At 44.8% G+C, this 21537-nt stretch overlaps 1 protein-coding gene across 1 annotated transcript in view; it reads left to right on the forward strand.

The window, feature by feature from the left end:
- Positions 1–21537, forward strand: part of LOC141133858 (NACHT, LRR and PYD domains-containing protein 3-like) — a 240287-nt gene that overhangs the window by 209267 nt on the left and 9483 nt on the right. Inside the window, exons 4-7 of the mRNA XM_073623441.1 lie at positions 4077–4115; positions 6022–7747; positions 9920–10060; positions 20101–20271. Coding sequence (XP_073479542.1) covers positions 4077–4115; positions 6022–7747; positions 9920–10060; positions 20101–20271 — 2077 coding nt within the window. The remainder of the gene's footprint in view (positions 1–4076; positions 4116–6021; positions 7748–9919; positions 10061–20100; positions 20272–21537) is intronic.

The raw sequence follows: 21537 nt of genomic DNA on the forward strand, positions 1-21537 counted from the left end.
TGTGTGGGGGTTCAAAGTAATTTTCTTGCAAAAAGTGTCAGAAAGGGCTTTGTCTTCAAGTGGTTAGAAGAGTGGGTGATGTGTGACATAAGCTTCTAAATGTTGTGCATAAAATGCCAGGACAGTTCAAACCCCCCCAAATGACCCCATTTTGGAAAGTAGACACCCCAAGCTATTTGCTGAGAGGCATGTCGAGTCCATGGAATATTTTATATTGTGACACAAGTTGCGGGAAAGAGACAAATTATTTTTTTTTTTTTTTTTTTTTTGCACAAAGTTGTCACTAAATTATATATTGCTCAAACATGCCATGGGAATATGTGAAATTACACCCCAAAATACATTCTGTTGCTTCTCCTGAGTACGGGGATACCACATGTGTGAGACTTTTTGGGAGCCTAGCCACGTATGGGACCCCGAAAACCAAGCACCGCCTTCAGGCTTTCTAAGGGCGTAAATTTTTGATTTCACTCTTCACTGCCTATCACAGTCTCGGAGGCCATGGAATGCCCAGGTGGCACAAACCCCCCCAAATGACCCCATTTTGGAAAGTAGACACCCCAAGCTATTTGCTGAGAGGTATAGTGAGTATTTTGCAGACCTCACTTTTTGTCACAAAGTTTTGAAAATTAAAAAAAGAAAAAAAAAATTTTTTTTTTGTCTTTCTTCATTTTCAAAAACAAATGAGAGCTGCAAAATACTCACCATGCCTCTCAGCAAATAGCTTGGGGTGTCTACTTTCCAAAATGGGGTCATTTGGGGGGGTTTGTGCCACCTGGGCATTCCATGGCCTCCGAAACTGTGATAGGCAGTGAAGAGTGAAATCAAAAATGTACACCCTTAGAAATCCTGAAGGCGGTGATTGGTTTTCGGGGTCCCGTACGCGGCTAGGCTCCTAAAAAGTCCCACACATGTGGTATCCCCGTACTCAAGAGAAGCAGCAGAATGTATTTTGGGGTGCAATTCCACATATGCCCATGGCCTGTGTGAGTAATATATCATTTAGTGACAACTTTGTGCAAAAAAAAAAATAAATAAATAAATAAATTGTCACTTTCCCGCAACTTGTGTCAAAATATAAAATATTCCATGGACTCAACATGCCTCTCAGCAAATAGCTTGGGGTGTCTACTTTCCAAAATGGGGTCATTTGGGGGGGGTTGTGCCATCTGGGCATTTTATGGCCTTCAAAACTGTGATAGGTAGTGAGGAGTAAAATCAAAAATGTACGCCCTTAGAAATCCTGAAGGCAGTGATTGGTTTTCGGGGCCCCGTATGCGGCTAGGCTCCCAAAAAGTCCCACACATGTGGTATCCCCATACTCAGGAGAAGCAGCTAAATGTATTTTGGGGTGCAATTCCACATATGCCCATGGCCTGTGTGAGCAATATATCATTTAGTGACAACTTTTTGTAATTTTTTTTTTTTTTTTTCATTATTCAATCACTTGGGACAAAAAAAATGAATATTCAATGGTCTCAACATGCCTCTCAGCAATTTCCTTGGGGTGTCTACTTTCCAAAATGGGGTCATTTGTGGGGGTTTTGTACTGCCCTGTCATTTTAGCACCTCAAGAAATGACATAGGCAGTCATAAATTAAAGACTGTGTAAATTCCAGAAAATGTACCCTAGTTTGTAGGTGCTATAACTTTTGCGCAAACCAATAAATATACACTTATTGACATTTTTTTTACCAAAGACATGTGGCCAAATACATTTTGGCCTAAATGTATGACTAAAATTGAGTTTATTGGATTTTTTTTAGAACAAAAAGTAGAAAATATCATTTTTTTTCAAAATTTTCGGTCTTTTTCCGTGTATAGCACAAAAAATAAAAATGTCAGAGGTGATCAAATACCATCAAAAGAAAGCTCTATTTGTGGGAAGAAAAGGACGCAAATTTCGTTTGGTTACAGCATTGCATGACCGCGCAATTAGCAGTTAAAGCGACGCAGTGCCAAATTGTAAAAAGTGATCTGGTCAGGAAGGGGGTAAATCCTTCCGGGGCTGAAGTGGTTAAAGGAATATTTCACTTTTTTTTTTTTTTTACTTTAAGCATCATTAAAATCACTGCTCCCGAAAAAACGGCCATTTTTAAAAATTTTTTTTGCATTGATACATGTCCCCTGGGGTAGGACCCGGGTCCCCAAACCCTTTTTAGGACAATACCATGCAAATTAGTCTTTAAAATGAGCACTTTTGATTTCGAACGTTCAAGTCCCATAGACGTCAATGGGGTTCTAACGTTCGTGCGAACTTTCGGTCCGTTCGCAGGTTCTGATGCGAACCGAACCGGGGGGTGTTCGGCTCATCCCTAGCCCTAACGTGGGTTTTAGTCCGTCGGACCAGCATACAGACGAGCGGACTTTTCGACCGGACTCGAGTCCGTCGGACAAATTTGAAACATGTTTTATTTCTAGGTCCGTCGGACTTTTGTAGAAAGAAAAGTCAGCTGGAGCCCACACACGATCGATTTGTCCGCCAGACCTAGTCCACCGGAAAGTCCGCTCGTGTGTACGCCCCATAAGATCCAAATTAAATCATCTCACTCTGATGTCAATTGAGAGTGACCTTCTATGTAAACTGGATTTTACTGATTTGATCAAAGACTTTGCTGAAGAAATCCAGAAGATGCCACTTCTAAATAGTACTATGTTAATATCTTTAAAATGAGATGACATGCATGAAGTCATAACCTGATCACCTTTCTCTTTCTTTCTCTACCTTGCCTGTTGTTGTTTTAAATGATCAGCCTTTCTTAAGATATGATATTGTACTATTTTTATTCTATTGACTGTACTTTTATAATTTGTGTTCATAGTTTAGATTTTTCACTACAACACTCACTTACGTACTACACACACACACCATTTATCTTGCACTTTGTTCAATGTGTTATTTTGCTATATTCTTGCAATTGATTTGTTATTATTGCAACCTTACAAGTTATTTGTTTGTTTTTCAATATGTTTTCAAGGTAAATAAGTGTTTTATTCTCATTCTGACCAAGACATTTGTGCATTGCAATAAAAACATGATCACTTTGAACTTTTCTAATCATTATTTATTTATTGGAAAAAAAAAAGTTTTTCAAGCTTCAATCAGTGGTCATATAAATAGATTATGATTTTTTTTAACATGTAACACTGTCTACGGTACCAGTCACCTTTTAAAAGTAGCTTGGCACTTCAAATAACATTTGGATCGATTATATTGTTACGCCACCAGATGGCGATAAATGACTTTAAAAAAACATTTGTCATTGAATCGTTCATTCAGGAGATTCTTTCAAAAATGCTGATTCATCTATGAAAAAAGTGTATTTGATTGAGGAATTGAATCATTCATTCAAACCCAATTTTTTTTTTTTAAATAATTCAGATTAATTAAACATTTTTAATAGACTTCAGCAATTAACATAAATTATGTAATTTTGTTTAGTTGTTTGTTCAGAATCGTGATCTCTATTTTTATTCTCAGTTTATCCAGAATTGTGTAGCTCTAATACATAGCTTGTGTATGTATCATTTTGTTCTATTTAAAGTAATGTATAGAAGGTAGGGCCCGAAAGTGACTCAAGCTCAGGGGACCCCACCCTAAGTCCTGCCCTGGTCACCATAACACAATGACATCACTCAGCATGCCGAGCAGAGCAATACAATCACAGCCACTTGTCTTTTATACAGAACCTCCATATTTATAGCTGTATTCCTAGGAGACCCTCATGATTGTTGCTCGGGGTTCTGAGCCTTGTGCCCCATGTATCCACCTGAACCTCCATCAGAAAGAGGAGTCAAGGCTCCCGATTCTAGGTGTGTGCCTGTAAACCTGCATAGAGAATTGGGGGCTTTTCTTGTCCCCCCACCATGGTCACATGTCACTGCAATGTGCTGAGATGTTACCAGGCAGACAAAGACACTCCCCATCACCTGGAGGAGGAGAGACTCCAATCTACAGAGGGTTGGTGGGATGATGGTGTCTGGGAGGATCTGCTACACTAATAAATCTCTTAGTTATTATTTTATACATTTCAGAGGTTTGTCAGGACTAATCACTTCCCTAATCTTATTTCCAGCCAAACTGAAGAAGACGACACATAACAAAACATTATCAGGTTAGTCCTAGTTGCCAACATTGCAAAAAAAATTATTTATTATAATTATATGTATAATAATTAGGGGGGCATGCGTTTGTAGGCGTGGCATAGCAAAATAAATAGAAAACTGCTCTGCGGCAAAAGATGGGCATGGTTTACGTGAATCAGTGGTGTGGCTTAAATGGGTGTGGCTCAAAGGGGGTGTGGTTAGAGTCTGAGATGAATGAGGGATGGAGAGGGAAAGGGGGAGCGAGGAATGAAGGGACAGCAGCCCCAGATCCTACACAACAATAGAAATATGTGTATTCTAGAAAGTTTAACAATCAGCAGATAAAGATACTCCAAACACCTGGTGTTAGCGCTTCAATCATCCCGGCACCATTATTGTTATGGTGTCAGGGTGACTGAAGTGCATTATTTCTATTATTACATTGTAATATAAAATAAAATCATTCAACTCACCATAATGCGGAATCAGTGGTATCCCTGAGCGTGTCACTAGCCACATTGCCTGCCACCAGCAGAGTCCTTCCTTGCATCAGGTGCCCCCAGCAGAGTCCATCCTTGCATTAGGTGTCCCCAGCAGAGCCCGCTCTTGCATCAGGTGCCACCAGCAGAGCCCGCCCTTGCATCAGGTGCCACCAGCAGAGCCCGCCCTTGCATCAGGTGCCACCAGCAGAGTCCATCTTTGCATCAGGTGCCCCAGCAGAGTCCGTCCTTGCATTAGGTGCCCCCAGCAGAGTCCGTCCTTGCATCAGGTGCCCCCAGCAGAGTCCGTCCTTGCATCAGGTGCCCCCAGCAGAGTCCGTCCTTGCATCAGGTGCAAGAAGAGCAGAAGAACATGGCATGAGCGGCCGGCGCCATGTGTTCAATGGAGAGGGGAGGGGCCGATCCATGCAGCTAACCCCGGCTTCTTTATTGTGAGAGGAGAAGCCAATTCATTGGCTGCACGAATCGAGCCCCCTTCCTCTCTCCATTGAACACAAGGGGGAACAATGTAGCGGCCATTTTGCTTAAGCCAGATGTTCAACAAATGAAAAAGCACATTCCCGATTTCCCTGGGCAAAATCCCGAATCAGGACAGCCTCCAATCGGGGCGAGGGTCCCAAAATCGGGACTGTTGGCAACTATGGGTTAGTAGGACATCCACGTTTCATATGAAATCTCTTCTGGATGAACATTTTGTTTTTATTGTAGTCTGGATCAGTGGTGGAACTACCAGGGTTGCAAATGTTGCACTTCAGACTGGGACCTGGCATTTTGCCACTGTAGGGGGCCCAAGATGGCAGGAAGGGGGCCCACTGCAGAACATGGGCTCAGTTCAGACTGTTGTGATCCCAAAGTTGTGCAACTTGCTTGCAATTTCCTAGTGGCTTGTTTGCAATTTTGTGATTTAACATTACAGTCTATGCCCCTCAAATCACACCAAAGTCATAGAAACGTATTGCCATTTTCTTTGTTGCTGCGACTTTAGTCACATTTATTAGGACAGCACCCATTGAAATGAATGTGTTTTGACTTGTCATGCGGCTTTGCGTTGAAAGTCACATGATAAGTCGCAGCAGTCTGAACCAGGGCTTATAAAGGGCCCCACTGCAGGAACAAGCGGAAAGGGCCATGGGCTGATGAAAGGGCCCCTGCCTCAGAGAGAAGAGCCCCAGCCTTGGAGGAAAGGGCCCCAGCAGTCAGCGGGTGTCCTTCATGGTTTCTTGCACCGGAGCCATATAGGTTCTATTTATGCCTCATCTGGATGGTGTGTCCATAGTTTGGATGCTTCCACAGTCCTCCTGTATTTCATGGGATATCTTCTTTTAGGGTTCTAGTCTTTGAGTTTATGGTTATAATACAATATTCCCAACTCTATCTTATAAATACTGTTTCATGTGTGTATGAGGAATAAAATATTCTCTTTTCTCTCATAAAGACATCAGTAAGGATCACAAAGAGTCTGAGAAAGAGAGGTTCCAGAGGATAAAAGAATATAATTCCCATATGGGGGAGGCTGTTCATCTACAGGAAAGATTCACCAAGTTATTGATGATAAACGGACCCCAGAATAAAGAGGGAAAAGAACAAGAACTAAAGAGATCAGGAAGAAAACATCTACAGATCATGGAGAAAAGATCCCCAACCACAATCCAGGCCCTCTTTGACCCTGATAAACATGGGTTTATCCCTAGGATTGTGGTGTTACAAGGAGCTGCTGGGATTGGAAAAACAATGACCTCCAAGAAGATCATGCTGGACTGGGCCTCTGGGGATCTCTACCAAGACAAGTTTGATTTTGTGTTTTATCTGAGCTGTAGAGAAATCAACACCATCCCTGGAAACATAAGTCTTGTGGGACTTTTATCCAGATCCTGCAGATTGAGTTTAGATGACCTGGTGTCTATTCTGGAGGATCCTGGAAGTCAGAGAAAACTTCTTACCATAGTTGATGGGTTTGATGAACTGAGGTGGACTCTGGAGGAGAAATATGAGGGTTGTCTTGACATTTCTATGGAAAACCACAAAGAAATAATTCTCCAAAGCTTGCTCAGAAGACATGTTCTCTCACAATCTTATCTGATCATCACCACAAGGTCACTGGCCATAGAGAAACTTAACACATTCATCAATGATTCTCGCAATGTGGAAATCCAGGGATTTACAAGGGACGATCGAAAGGAATATGTCCATAAATTCTTTGGAAATAAAGAAGATGCAGACAAGGTTCTCAGTATAGTAAAAGACAATGACGTTGTGTACACCATGTGTGCCATCCCCATCACATGCTGGATTGTCTGCACTGCAATGAAACAAGAAATAAGAAAAGATTTGGATGCAATTCTGTGTCATACGACAACTTCAATTTACCTTCGCTACCTGATGGTTTTACTAAAACATCACATCAAGAAGGAGCAGTCTGTACACAGGAAACAAACCTGTCTGAAGAAGCTGTGTGCTCTGGCCAATCAGGGACTTCTGAACCAACAAATCTTATTTGAGAAGAAAGATCTAGAAAGACATGGACTTTCTCTGGATGAGGTGGAGTCTGTATTTCTGAATGAGAACATCTTTCATTGGGACATCGACACCCAAACCTGCTACAGCTTCATCCACCTGAGTGTACAGGAGTTCCTTGCTGCTCTCTATTATGGGATAGATGATGGGTCTGGGTCTATGGAAGGTACTTTCCTCCCGGAGATCTGTAAAGGGAAATCACTCAATAACCTCAGATCAGATTCCTCACATTACTCACATTTAGCATTATCTGTACAATTCCTGTTTGGTCTCCTAAATGAAAATCAGGTGAAGATATTCTCAGAGATCACAGGAATCCCCATCTCACTCCGAGCCAAACCTGCAATCATAGAATGGGCCATGAAGGGCATCAATAAGTCTTTCCATACTGAGACCATCTTCTGTCTGTATGAGACTCAGGATGAGGACTTCATTAGGAGAGTCATGTCTGGTTGTACAGATTTGAGGCTGTATGGCTCACGTACTGATCACTTGTGGATGAAGAGGAATTATTCCAAGCAGCTGAATTATTGCTTGAAGACTTTGAAGAGAGAAAGTTTTCAGTCTTTACATTTTGTATATCTCACTGTGGGTCCAGAGTGCCAGAAACTTCTCTCTCCATTCCTACACAGGAGTCAGAAGGTCGGGTAAGTGAGTGTGAGGATATCCTAACTGAATTCAGAGAATGGGCAGGAACCTGTATACAGTATAACGGTGATTATCAGACATGTTCTCCATCTACCACACTTGTTAGAAGTCCTGGGAACTCACACTTTCCTCAGCCCTAAGCCCTGGTTCACACTACAGCAATTTTCCAGCGACATTCTGATGAAATGTAAAGTCGCAGGTCAGGTGAAAACACAAAGATTTTATTGGGTGTTGTCTTAATTGCTGTGATTTGAATCACTGCAACAAAAGTAAATACTTCCTGCACTACTTTTGGGCGATTCTTGTGCTGCACGACTCCCATAGACTTCAATGTAAAATCACCAGAAAGTCGTACATTTGTCTGAATCTTATAGACTTTGCTGCGACTTCTGAGGCTTCTTTACCCCTCACCTCTCCTCCCTGGTCATCCTTGCTGCCTAAAATCTTCCTCCCAACACATCCCAGTCACACCTGAGCGTAGTGGAAACGCACATTCCCACTTCCATTATTTGTGTATTTTTCATGTGTAAGCACACATTGTGTATAGGGAGCCCATTCACTGGAATGTTCTGCCCTACATGCAACAAACACCCCAAAGTAGATCCAGAATCTTCTCAGTCATGGAGCGTCATGCATCTTGGCAGCAAAACATGCGTCTGATAACTGTGATTGGGGTGTCATTAACAATTAGCCGGCATTCATATTTGTGTGTTTCCGAATACGAGGCGACCCACACAGAAAATGTGCGCTTTCTCATACGTCTAAAAAATGCACAGCAACGCACGCCACACATGCACAGATGTAAATGAATGGTAACACAAAAGCAATGCTCCTTGCTGTGCATTTTTGAAACATACAGCAAAGCGCATGTATTCTTGCCGTCTGCCATGCATTCAAAAATGTACAGAAGCAAATGAATAATAACACAAGTGTGACACACATTGTCGCACATTTATGAAACGCACAGCAAAGCATGGATTTTCTTGCAGGTTGCTGTGCGGTTGGAAATGTACAGATGTGAATGAATGGTAACGTATTTACAACTGACGGCAACCTGCAAGAAATGCATGCTTTGCTGCTTGATTTGTGTGGCAATGCGCATCACACTTGTGTTACCATTCATCTGTATCTTCATGTTTTTGAACGCACGCCAACCCGTAAGAAAACGCATGCTTTGCTGTGCAATTTGAAAATGTGTGACAACACACGCTGCACTTGCCATTCGTTGGCGTCTGAACGTTTCTGAATGCCCGACAACCTGCAGGAAAACGCATGCTTTGCCACACAATTTGGAAACATGCATCGTGCTCGCCTTGCCATTTTTGCAGTACAAGCGTGATGCGCGGTCACAGCGCATTTCTGAAACATGCGGCAAAGCACACAATTTCTGTGCGGTTGATGTACATTCAGAATCATGCAGATGTAAATGCAGCCTGATTGTTAATGACGCCCCAATCACGGTTATCAGACGCATGTTTTGTCATGTGATAAAACACGCTATAAACACGGATCATCAAAGTCACATAGGAATGCTTCTCAGTAAAGTCACTTTAAAGTCACACCTGGTCGCCGGGAAGTTGTAGAGCAAAGTCAAGCTGGAAGTCGCTGCGACTTTCATGTTGTGCTGTGTGAACCAGAGCTAAATGGTGGTTCCCACATATCACCTTCTACCAATCACATCATTTACATCGTATTAACCCTTTCCCTGCCCCCAATTATACCATTTATCACACAGAACATTTGGAGGGAAAGCTTCATGTTCAGAGATCGGGGGAGGGAAATAATGTCAGGGGTGTGACATCATCATCCCAACATTGGAGGGACTAATTGTCTGCAGAAGTGGGAGGAGATGGGAATGTCTGGACTGCATTTTATATCTGGAACCAAAGTGGTGTTCCAGGATTTTCCAGAAGCTGAATGGAGACCCCTGTGTAGGAAGGCCGGAGACCCCGTATACATATCAGGGGAATCCTTTAAGTTTTGTCTGGAGTGTGACTTCAAAGACCACTCATAGCCACCAATGAGAAGTCCTCATCAGGTCCAGTATGAGACTGTAGAGCCAGAGGGAAGGCAGACATGTGGAAGGGAAATGTTGGGTGTTACATTGTTATTCTTGGTGTCAGAGGTCATACATTCTTGGTGCTAATTATTATCTCATTATTGCCTTTTAGATTTCTGGGTTGTACTATTTCCAGTAAAGATTGTCCAGGAGAGGACAACGCAGAAGAAGATCCCTTCTCTTTAGGATATGAATGGAAGTCTGATTCTCTTTCCTTTCTGATGAACCCGGAGACTAAATTTCAGGAATTAGAGTAAGAGAAATGTGTGATCTGCAGTGATGGGGAAATGTGACGTCTTGTGATTGTTCCCGTCTCTCGGTGTTTCCTTCTATCTCTGGGTGTCCTCCATCCTCACCCATGTAGAATCTTCCATCACCTGTCCTCTTCTCATGTCTTCTCCTCTCTCTGAGGGAATCTTTCTCTTTGTAATCTCATCCATGGGATTTGGGGTTCCCCTTATAGTAGAACAGTGACCAGGCTATGTACATATGGAATGACCATCCATATTCCTAACAAGCAGGAAATAGGATGGAATAGACCCCCTTAGGACTCGCTCACACGTCTGATGATTATGTAGAAGGAAGCAATGCTCAGTAACACTTCTATGACATTTATGATGTGTCTTCATTGTGTTTATGAAGCTCTGAAAACACTAGAAGAATGCTGGAGAAATGTTCAGGGGAGGGGCTGCTCTTCTAGTGGGAGGAGCCTAAAGGGGAAGTGATGTAGAGGAAATGATCTCCTGGATTTCGGATACATTACAATAATTCTATAAAATGAAAACCAGCCGCCATGTCATCATACTCACTATCACTCTCCTGCCCCCTGGAGGAAAGATTTCCAGGTCTGAGGATAATACCCGCTTGGTGACTTGTTACCAGATCTGTTTTATTTGTATGTGTCACAATAGCTGGGATACTCGGGTCATTAATAGTTTATTAATAATAACATGTAATATATCCTCACATAGAATCACAATATATCCATGTAAGAATGCACAGAGCGGCCGGTGACCCTCCTCTCCTTCATAACAGTATAGCAGGGGCTCTCCTAGTGTATTTGACAGGCGTGATGACGTCTCCACCTTACACGTTACGTCCTGGGCGGGGCTTCATCATGTATATTTGTGTTGTTTGTTTAAAATGTGTAAATATTAACACTTTTAGGTTTAGGGAGTCTCACTTCTAGCGCTGCACAGCTATCTTTATATCTATCCTGTAAGGGAGGTGTCACTGCACATTACCAATCAAAAGTGACCGACCACAAAGTAGGTTTTTTACATGTACATAGTATGCTAAAGTTTGGGTGGTCTCATTCATCATGCTGCAATATTGAGCACTTTGACAATATCTTACTTATATTGTTTTTTCTAACATTGTAATATTCCTGTATAATTTTGCTGAAACACGTGTGGATTGTTTAAACATTTGAAATAAAAATCCTATTTTTAGGTTTAGGGAGTCTCACTTGTAGTGCTGCACAGTTCTCTTTCTATGTATTTGGTGTTGGATTTTGTGGATGAATCCTTCTGTGTTTAGCTGATTAGTATATATAATTATAAGAGGTTTTTGGCTGTGCAGTGACACATTTCCTGCCTGGCACTGTCAGTATTTCCGGCTGGTTGGTGGTTTTGCCGGCACACAGAAGCTATTGGAGTTACCACACGGCTGTTCTGTACAACCAGAAGTGACCGGAGCTGCTCTGTCCTACTTCTCTATTATTTCCCAGTGCATTCTGGGATACCGGAGCCTCCGCTGTCTGTCCTCCAATGCCCAGCGATTATTGGACATCACCATGAAATGAATGGAGGCGACTGACAAGTGTGGATGTCTCATGACAGCGACATGCGGCTTCATTTATAACACGACACAACGCTACCACTCCTGTGTAACCAGCACTGTGTGCTGCCATTGTAATATTCATGGCAGGCATGGAAGGCGGTTATCAGGCTTTAGAAATGCTGAATAAATGTCACATAATCACATGGTACTGACACACGTGTGACCGAGACCTCACTGACCTCTGTAGCTACAGACACCACGGATCAATTCATCCTCAATTTTTACACAATATCCAGTGAGGTCCCTCCGGTGGGTTTCATCAATCCCCCTCCCCTCCCCCTCCTCTGAGTCATTCAGTTATGAAGGGAAATTACAGCTTGAGCTACTGAGCTCTGTAAATAACATGGATTGTACAGTGATCCGGGAAGGACAGGCGGGTAAACATGTGGAAAAGAGATTTCAGCTCCACCTGCTGGCTGGAAATGAAAATTGTTGTAAGACTCCCAGGACTGTGGGTAAGTAGCTATTGTTTTCACTAATAGTGTATTTAGCATTATTCTGATGATTCATGTCCTTGTGAGAATGCCATACACCATTTCCTACTTCCTCCCGCCCTTGTCCCCGCCCACAGCTGGTCCAGAGAGTAGAAATTATGCATGGGTATACTTGTAGCCATAGGTTGAAAAAGGAACCAATAGCAGTTCTGAAACGCGTCCCTTTTTGATGACTACATCCGTTCCATGCTGGTTGCTGTCCCTCACCGCCGATGTCACTTCTGGGATCTTCGTTTTCCCTAGACTCGGATCATGTGACCTCCACCGGCATCTCCAGGATCTTCCAACATCTGCTGGCAACTTCATTGGAGTCCCTGCCGCTACTTACCCACAGTCCTGGGAGCCTTACAACAAGCTGCGGACCCTCCTGATGCTGGATCGCTCTTACCATCAACGATGTTATGCTTATTTCACTTTCTGATCTTGTAAGTGTCTTTAATCCCGCTGGGGATATTCAATATTTTAATCTTCTGCACTTAGAGGCGCCTTTTTTCCTACTTGTGTTTTTTAGAGTTTGCTTCCACTTTCAAAGCTGCTGCCCTTAGGGCTCCTTCACACGGACGTGTCCGTGTACGGAGCCCGCTCTGCTCAGCGGGGGTTTGCTCCGCCAATCCCCACTGAGCAGGAAGAGGACAGGTTTGTCTCTACACACTGTGCAACGACGGACCTGTCAGAGCGCCGCTCTCCCCTATGGGGGATCGGATGATGACAGACCGTAGAGTCCGTCGTCACCCGATCCGATCTGAAAATGGATGGAAAGGTAGGTTTTTCCTCTGTTACACTTTTTCGGATCGGAGCGGGTCGGATGTCAGCGAACATGTCACCACTGACATCCGACGCTCCATGGAGATCTATTGACGGTCCGTTCAGGTCCGCCTAAAAAGCTGACAGGCGGACCTGAACGGATCGTCAGTGTGAAAGTGGCCTTAGTGTTGAAGAATCACCATTACCACCACTGGACCCCTGGTCTTATATAAACATTGCCTGCTTAGTCCTGTTTTCCAGAGCGCCCTCAATTTTACATTGTACCAGGATAGGAGTTATAAATCCTGGAAAGTTACCCCTCCCCCATCACTAGAAGAAATGATGAACATCCCTAACTCCCATCCCCTTTATGAGTCCTTGTCTGCCATAAAAAGTCCCAAGTCTTCCTCTGCCAATGGCTCCCCCTGCTGTGTCTGAGCCAATGAGGAGGGAGAGAGCCAAGAGAGCCTCTGCTCTTGTGCACATTGCTGGATGGAGATCAGGCTCAGGTAAGTATTGGGGGGATGGGGGGAGCTGCATGAAGAAGATGTTTTACCTTCATACAGAGAATACAGAAAATACATTAACCGATTCCTGACCAGCCGCCACAGTTGTACTGCAGCAGGTTGGCTCTCCTGTGTAAATCACCATCATTATACGTCGGTCACGTGCCCCGCCGTCCCCACAATGATTGGATTGATTTCAGAACCGATCAGTCTACAGGCCCAGGTCAATGATTTCTGGCCTGGACCTGCTGATCGGTTCTGGTGAATGGCAGACTGTCCTCTGTCTGTGTAATGTAAACACAGGCAGAGGAAGTGATGTCATCTCCCCTCGTGGAGCCCTTTTAGTTTCCAGCGATCGAGGAGAAGACATCTACTGTGAGTACACCAATACTACACTGACACCAGGACATGTAGGTACAAATTTAACCCCTTGATCACCCCCTTCCATCCGAGCTCCAGGCTTCCAATTTTGGGAGGGTATCCATGGACATCCTCCCAAAACCGTGCTTCCCGCATGCCCCCGGGGACGTGCATCCAGCGCAATCACAATGGCCCTTTACCATTTGATGTCAGCTGATCACATGTAAACAGACTTGCCGGTTATCCGCAGCCCTTTCCTCCCGTGCTGTGTCTGTGTGAGGAAAGGACTGCCGTTAACTGTCAAGAATGTCAGTAAATTGTTTACACTGATAATCAGTGCCCCAATCATCAGTGCCATCTATCAGTGCCCATCAATGCCGCCTATCAGTGCCCATCAATGCCGCCTACAAGTGTAACCTATCAGTGCTCATTAATGCTGCCTATTAGTGCCCATCAAATCTGCCTATCAGCACCACCTATCAGTGCTCATTATTGCAGCGTCCATCCATGCCAGCTATCGGTACTCTTCAATACTGCCCATCAGTGCCCATCAATACTGCCTTAGTTCTGCCTATCAGTGTTTCTCAGTGCCCATCCATGCAGCCTATGAGTTCTGCCTATCAGTGCTCATCAATGCCCATCAATGCCTCCTATCAGTGCAGCCTATCAGTGCCCCCTTTCAGTGCTCATCAGTGCCTCCTATCAGTGCCCCTATCAGTGCCTCCCTTCAGTGCTCATCAGTAAATCCCATTGGTGCCTACCATCGGTGCCCCCTATCAATGCTCATCAGTAAATCCTATCAGTGCCTCCCATCAGTGCCCCCTATCAGTTCCCCCTAGTGCCTTCTCAGTGCCCCCCATCAGTGCCCCCTATCAGTGCCCATCAGTAAATCCTATCAGTGCCTCCCATCGGTGTCCCCCATCAGTGCCTCCCATCGGTGTCCCCCATCAGTGCCTCCCATCGGTGTCCCCTATCAGTGCCTCCCATCGGTGTTCCCTATCAGTGCCTCTCCTTCAGTGCTCATCAGTAAATCTTATCAGTGCCCCCTATCAGTGCCCATCAGAGTCCTCCATCAGAGTCCTCTGTCTTCTCAGGACAGCATGGCTCTGAGCGGAGAGTGTGTCTCTCCAGTGGCATCACTAGGGTTGGTGTCACCCAGTGAGGAAAAAATTGGTGTCACCCCCCTCCACCAACTATAGCTCCCCCAGTACAGACCCCCCTCCACTAACTGCAGACCTCCCTCTCAGTATAGACCCCCCACTAAGTACAGACCCCCCTCTCGCAGTATAGATCCTCCTCACTAAGTACAGACCCCATCCATCAGTATAGCCCCCCTCATTGCAGACCCCCCATCTATCTGTATAGCCCCCCTCTATCAGCATAGACTCCCATCTATCAGTGTAGATGCCCTTAGTGCTGACCCCCATCTATCAGTATAGACCTCCCTCAGTGCAGACCCTCATCTATCAGTATAGACCCCCTCTATCACTATAGACCCCAGTGTAGACCCCCCCTCCATCAGTGCAGACCTCCCCTCCATCATTGCAGACCCCCCTCCATCAGTGCAGACCTCCCCTCCCTCTTTGTAGACCCCCCCTCCATCAGTTCACATCCCCCTCAGTACAGACCCCCCTCCATCAGTGCAGACCTCCCCTCCATCATTGCAGACCCCCTCTCCATCAGTGCAGACCTCCCCTCCCTCATTGCAGACCCCCTCCATCAGTTCATAGACCCCCCCTCCATCAGTGCAGACCTCCCCTCCCTCATTGCAGACCCCCCCTCCATCAGTTCACAGACCCCCCCTCCATCAGTGCAGACTTCCCCTCCCTCATTGCAGACCCCCCCTCCATCAGTTCACCCCCCCCTCAGTACAGACCCCCCCTCCATCAGTGCAGGCCCCCCACAATGCAGACCACCCCCTCCATCAGTGCAGAGCATCCCCCTCCATCAGCACACACCCCCCCTCAGTGCAGACCCCCCATCAATGCAGACCTCACTCAGTGCAGACCCCCTCCCCTCCATCAATGCAGACCCCCCTCAGTGCAGACCCCCCCTCAGTGCAGACCCCCTTCCCTCCATCAATGCAGACCCCACTCAGTGCAGACCCCCACCCCATCAATGCAGACCCCCCTCAGTGCAGACCCCCACCCCATCAATGCAGACCCCCCTCAGTGCAGACCCCCACCCCATCAATGCAGACCACCGTCCCTCCATCAGTGCAGACCCCCCTCCCATAGTGTTCCCCCCCAGCACATGTCTATTTGAATTCAAACTTTACAGACCTCAGAACAGCGCGGGATAGGCACAGCGGCATGTGTCCCTCTGACTCCTCCTCCTCCCCCTCCGTAACCAGAGAGGAGGGGGAGGTGGCTTCGGTCCGCTCCGCTGTACGCCTGTTTGTCTCTCATCTATCAGCAGCAGAGACACCGGCATCGTTTGTTTTATTTACCTGCTCTCCGTGTGTCCTCTCTCTCTCTCTCACACGGTAGGACAGAGAGGACACACAGCTGATCTCCCCCCTCCCCTCTCTGTGTGTTCCGCGGGCAGTCAAGTGTGAAGCTAAGGAGCTCACATTTCCCACGGAGCACACAGGAGAGGGGAGGGGGGAGATCAGCTGTGTGTCCTCTCTGTCATGCCGTGCGAGAGAGAGAGAGAGAGGACACACGGAGAGCAGGGAAATAAAACAAACGATGCCGGTGTCTCTGCTGCTGATAGATGAGAGACACGCTCAGCCTAAGAGCCCTGTGAAGAGCAAACCCGCTGGGCCCCCCCCCCACAGTGGCAGAATGCCGGGCCCCGTCGCAACTGCAACTGGTGCGACCCCAGTAATTCCGCCACTGGTGTACAGATCTCTTTTCTGATCACCGTATTAGTGTCACGGGTGACGTCAGTTGGGTTTTAGTGTCAGTTAGGGTCAGCGTCAATCCCAGACAGCGTCAGATTAGTGCCAGGTACACTAATACACACTATATACCTTCATTACTAGTATAGTATCTGAACAGATCAATATCTTTAATATGATCACAACTATATTAGTTTCCCCAATAGTATAGTGTTCACAAAAGCACAACATCAGCCCAGACACCTGCCAGCACCTGTTTAGCCCCTCCTCTCAGCCCTGCCCACTCAAGTGCAGTATCAATAGATCACTGTCACTTACAAAACACAGCACACAAAACTGCAGCATTAGCAGAGTCATGCCTGATCCCTGCTACCACTAATGCCCCGTACACACGGTCGGATTTTCCGATGGAAAATGTCCGATTGGAGCGTGTTGTCGGAAATTCCGACCGTGTGTGGGCTCCATCGGACATTTTCCATCGGATTTTCCGACACACAAAGTTGGAGAGCAGGAGATAAAATTTTCCGACAACAAAATCCGTTGTCGGAAATTCCGATCGTGTGTACACAAATCCGACGGACAAAGTGCCACGCATGCTCAGAATAAATAAAGAGATGAAAGCTATTGGCCACTGCCCCATTTATAGTCCCGACGTACGTGTTTTACGTCACCGCGTTTAGAACGATCGGATTTTCCGACAACTTTGTGTTACCGTGTGTATGCAAGACAAGTTTGAGCCAACATCCGTCGGAAAAAATCCTAGGATTTTGTTGTTGGAATGTCCAAACAAAGTCCGACCGTGTGTACGCCCTATAACAGTTATTTTTATATGTAGCTATTGAAGCAGTCGCTGACAACCAGGTGATCTTTTACCTGTGAGTCACACTAGCTGTACCTATAAATTTAGTGGCCAAAAATACCAAACAGAGGTAGAGCATTGAAGAGACCTCACTGTCAGATTCAGTCTCAGTATACAAACTGGTAGAGAGCACCCTGACAGATAGCTCTGATGACGGAGTAGTGGTCCCTGCTAAGGTCAGGCGTACCCGACCCCATTCTTCTGTTGCTGAGGTGCAACAACCGCATGGTTCTCATATGGAGCAGAGAGCCAGTACTAGTGTCGCTCATCCTTCTGGTGGACTGGTAAGCACCAGCGGCCTAGTACATCCTGGTCGTAGACAAACCAGCACTGCAGTAACACTTGGTGATGTGGCGAGTCCCATAAGTGCAGTTCAAGCTGGTGCGGTGGCTAGCACAAGTAGTGCCCCGCAGCCACCAAGAGTTTGAACACAGGCCTGTAGAGCCCATAGTGCCCTTCCTGATGCATCTGCTAATCCTGATTGGAAGCCCACCACTTCTGCAGCACCCGTTCCTCCCCCATTCATTAGCCAACCCAGAATTCAGGTGGAAATAGTGGATTTTAGTACCCTTGACTAGAGATGAGCCCCCCCCCAGTTTGGTTCGCACCAGAACTTGCGAACAGACAAAACATTTGTGTGAACACGGTTAAAGTCTATGAGACACAAGTGTGAAAATAAAAACTGCTCATTTTAAAGGCCTAAATGCAAGTTATTGCCATAAAAAGTGTTTGGGGACCCGGGTCCTGCCCCAGGGGACATGGATCAATGCAAAAAAAGTTTTTAAAACGTCCGTTTTTTTCAGTAGCAGTGATTTTAATGATTTATTCTCTCTTCTGAAATTCCAACAATCATTCTTGGTGACTTCAACATCCCTGTTAATCTTAACACTTGCACCCCATATTGTACATACAGCACCCCATATTGTACATACAGCACCCCATAGTGACAGAAAAACACAGGATTGTTGACATTTTTGCAGGTTTATTAAAAAAGAAAAACTGAAATATCACATGGCTTAAAGGTTCAAGTACTGTGTCTGACATTCATTGCAAACCAATACATCCTGTGGCAGAGACTTTTGTTCGTGCTACGTACTATGAGAGAGGCCTATCCAGGCGGGCAAAGATCGTGTCCCATAAGGGGATCGCATTCAACTACAGTGTTTAATCCTAAAGGACATTCTAAAGAAACCTAAAGAAAGGTATTTGAGCTTCCCTGCAGCTTTCCTCCTACCTCTTTCCTGCTACTTCCTTTATTTGTTCATTAAAGCATTGAAAACATACTCAAGTGTTTGGTGCTTATATCATCCAGAGGTAAACTAAACGGAACCCTAGACCCGGTGCCGGTGAAACAGAGGTATCGAGAGTAAAGGTAACAGCCCGCTTAGCCAGCAGCTCCACCGAGAGTTATTGCTACATACATATATATATTATACACACACACATCAAATACACTGCCTACACTGACTGAATATCTAGTCTACACTAAAAGATTAAAGTAAAATCTGTGTAAATTCCAGTAAATGTATCATAGTTTGTAGACACTATAACTTTTGCACAAACCAATAAATATACACTTATTACATTTTTTTACCCAAGACATGTGACTGAATACATTTTGGCCTAAATATATGACTAAAATTGAGTTTATTGGATTTTTCTTATAACAAAAAGTAGAAATATTTTTTTTTTTCAAAATTTTTGGTCTTTTTTCATTTATATTGCAAAAAATAAAAATCCCAGAGGTGATAAAATACCACCAGAATAAAGCTCTATTTGTGGGAAAAAAGGACACACATGTTGTTTGTGTACAGCATTGCATGACTGCACAATTACCAGATAAAGCAGCGCAGTGCCAAATAGTAAAAAGGTCTCTGGTCATTAAGGGGGATAAATCCTTCCGGGGCTGAAGTGGTTAAGGTAAAAAACCTTCATCCTTCACATCCTCTGTAATAATACCTGTAACATCCTAGTATATGATCTATATCTATGGAGATGATATCTGATTGCTGGAGACACTAAAGAATGGGGGATGGAAGAATAAAGTGCTTTAATGTGAAGTGTCCCCCATGTGAATGTAGAACCATTGTAAATGTGGAATATCCACCAATATAGTACTTGTATTTCTAATATATCCCAGAAGTCTCAGCACTAAAGGATGGAAATGTATATCCACCCCTCCCCCCTACATTCTCTATAAGGGATCCTATTCCTGCCACAGTCCGGTGATCTTCAATGGGAACTTCTGATTGGTGGACTTTAGGAAGGTGATGGAATATTGGGGTCACTGGGGTATCCACCATCAGAAATTCTGCTGTTTTATTTCATAAACCCCCCCAGATCCTTTCCTTTATCTATCAATTTCAGAAGCCCCTGTATAAGACACTGTGTGAGGTCCTGCTTAATAACCGGGTACATAAGGGGGAGGAGCTGTCACAGCGCCCCCTCTTTATACTGTGTAGACATAAGTACTACAACAGCTTCACCTTTATCAGCTTCCCTAATAACAAGATCTTTCCTCTGTATAACATTCTGTATATCCTGATATTCCGCTCTAGTGATGTTATGTTATTTTTCACTAAATGGGAATAATTCCTCATATTCATCATATAATATAATATCATGTGTCTGGATTTGTCTCTGCAGGTTGAGGTATTGTGGTGTGACTTCCTCTGGCTGTGATGACCTCCGATCCATTCTTATCAATAATCGATCCCTCACCACACTGGATTTATCAGGGAATAAACTGGAAGACTCTGGAATAAAACTTCTATGTGAGGGGCTCAGACATCCTGGCTGTACTCTGCAGTGGCTGTGGTGAGAATTATCCTATAAATGATATAATATTCTGCAGGATTCTGGTATAAATCTTCTATGTGAGGGATCCAGACATGTCACCTAGATGAAAGTTATACAAAGACAGACTTCTGATTGGCTGGTTACACTGGGAGTTCCCATCATAGTCCTTCAGGTCACTCGCTGTTATTGGCTTTCATCCCCTCCCCCTCCACTGACTATCAGAGATCAGACTTTGGCTGGGGTCACACTGGAGGTCACAGCGGCTCACAGCAGGGGGTCCGGTGCGTCTCCATTCACCGCTTCAGGTCAGATTTCTACCTTAATTTTGGGCTGAATTCAGTCCTGAAACAGACCAGAAGACACACAGGACTCCATATTCTCTTCATTCAGTGACCAATCATAGAAAGATGATCCTCAATTAGAATCTGGGAGGACAGAGCGAGTCTCTAGACCAGAAGTGACCCCTAGATGACAATAAAATCCCCCCATTCTTGTAGATATAAAATTGTCACCTCACTGAGCCTCAAAGAGAAGTCCTAGTCATTTCATCTACAAGCCCAGCAGAGGACGGGGCCGATACAGTGAGAAGACCCCGAACTGTCTGCCAGACATTGATTTATATCAGAGATCAGAGGAATCTATTTTATCTCTCATACACAATAAAATATAAGTTGTAGAGAGATGGAAATAATTCCTCCTGATTGTAGACATGTTGGGGTACATGTACATATAACATTGTATGTGTAGTGAGGATAGAATCCAGGAGAAACCCCCAGAATGGTTCTATGGAGTCTGATCACACCAGACAAGCACTGATTGGTCTTGTTGGGATCAGACTGACATGCCGGTGTTGGAAATCCAATCCTCATCCATCAGAACCATTCATGGTCCATTTAGCTCTGGTTCCTTCAAAACACAGGACTGGCTTGTGGGCTGGGCAGGGAACACCCCCCCCCCCCAGGGTTGATTGGCTGATGGCAAAACTCCACCCACATCTATAAATTGAGGATCCTGAGATATGGTCGGGGTGATTCCCATGGTGCCGGTCTAACCGGTGAATAGCGGATGTTCCTGACATGTTTCTGTCACAGGATAATCCTCAGAAAAAGTTTATTTCTCTTTTATTCTCACAGCCAGACTGTGTCTGTCCTTTTGTCTTTTTTGTATTTTCTGTCATTCTTTATCTTTGTAGATATTTTACACACTAAATAACTAACTAGTGTAGCTCTGCTCTATATTACACAGACAGACAACCTACCTGCAGACAGAGGTAAGTGTTACCAC

The sequence above is a fragment of the Aquarana catesbeiana genome, linkage group LG03 (genome assembly GCF_042186555.1).
Source record: "Aquarana catesbeiana isolate 2022-GZ linkage group LG03, ASM4218655v1, whole genome shotgun sequence".
In the NCBI taxonomy this organism is placed as follows: domain Eukaryota; kingdom Metazoa; phylum Chordata; class Amphibia; order Anura; family Ranidae; genus Aquarana; species Aquarana catesbeiana.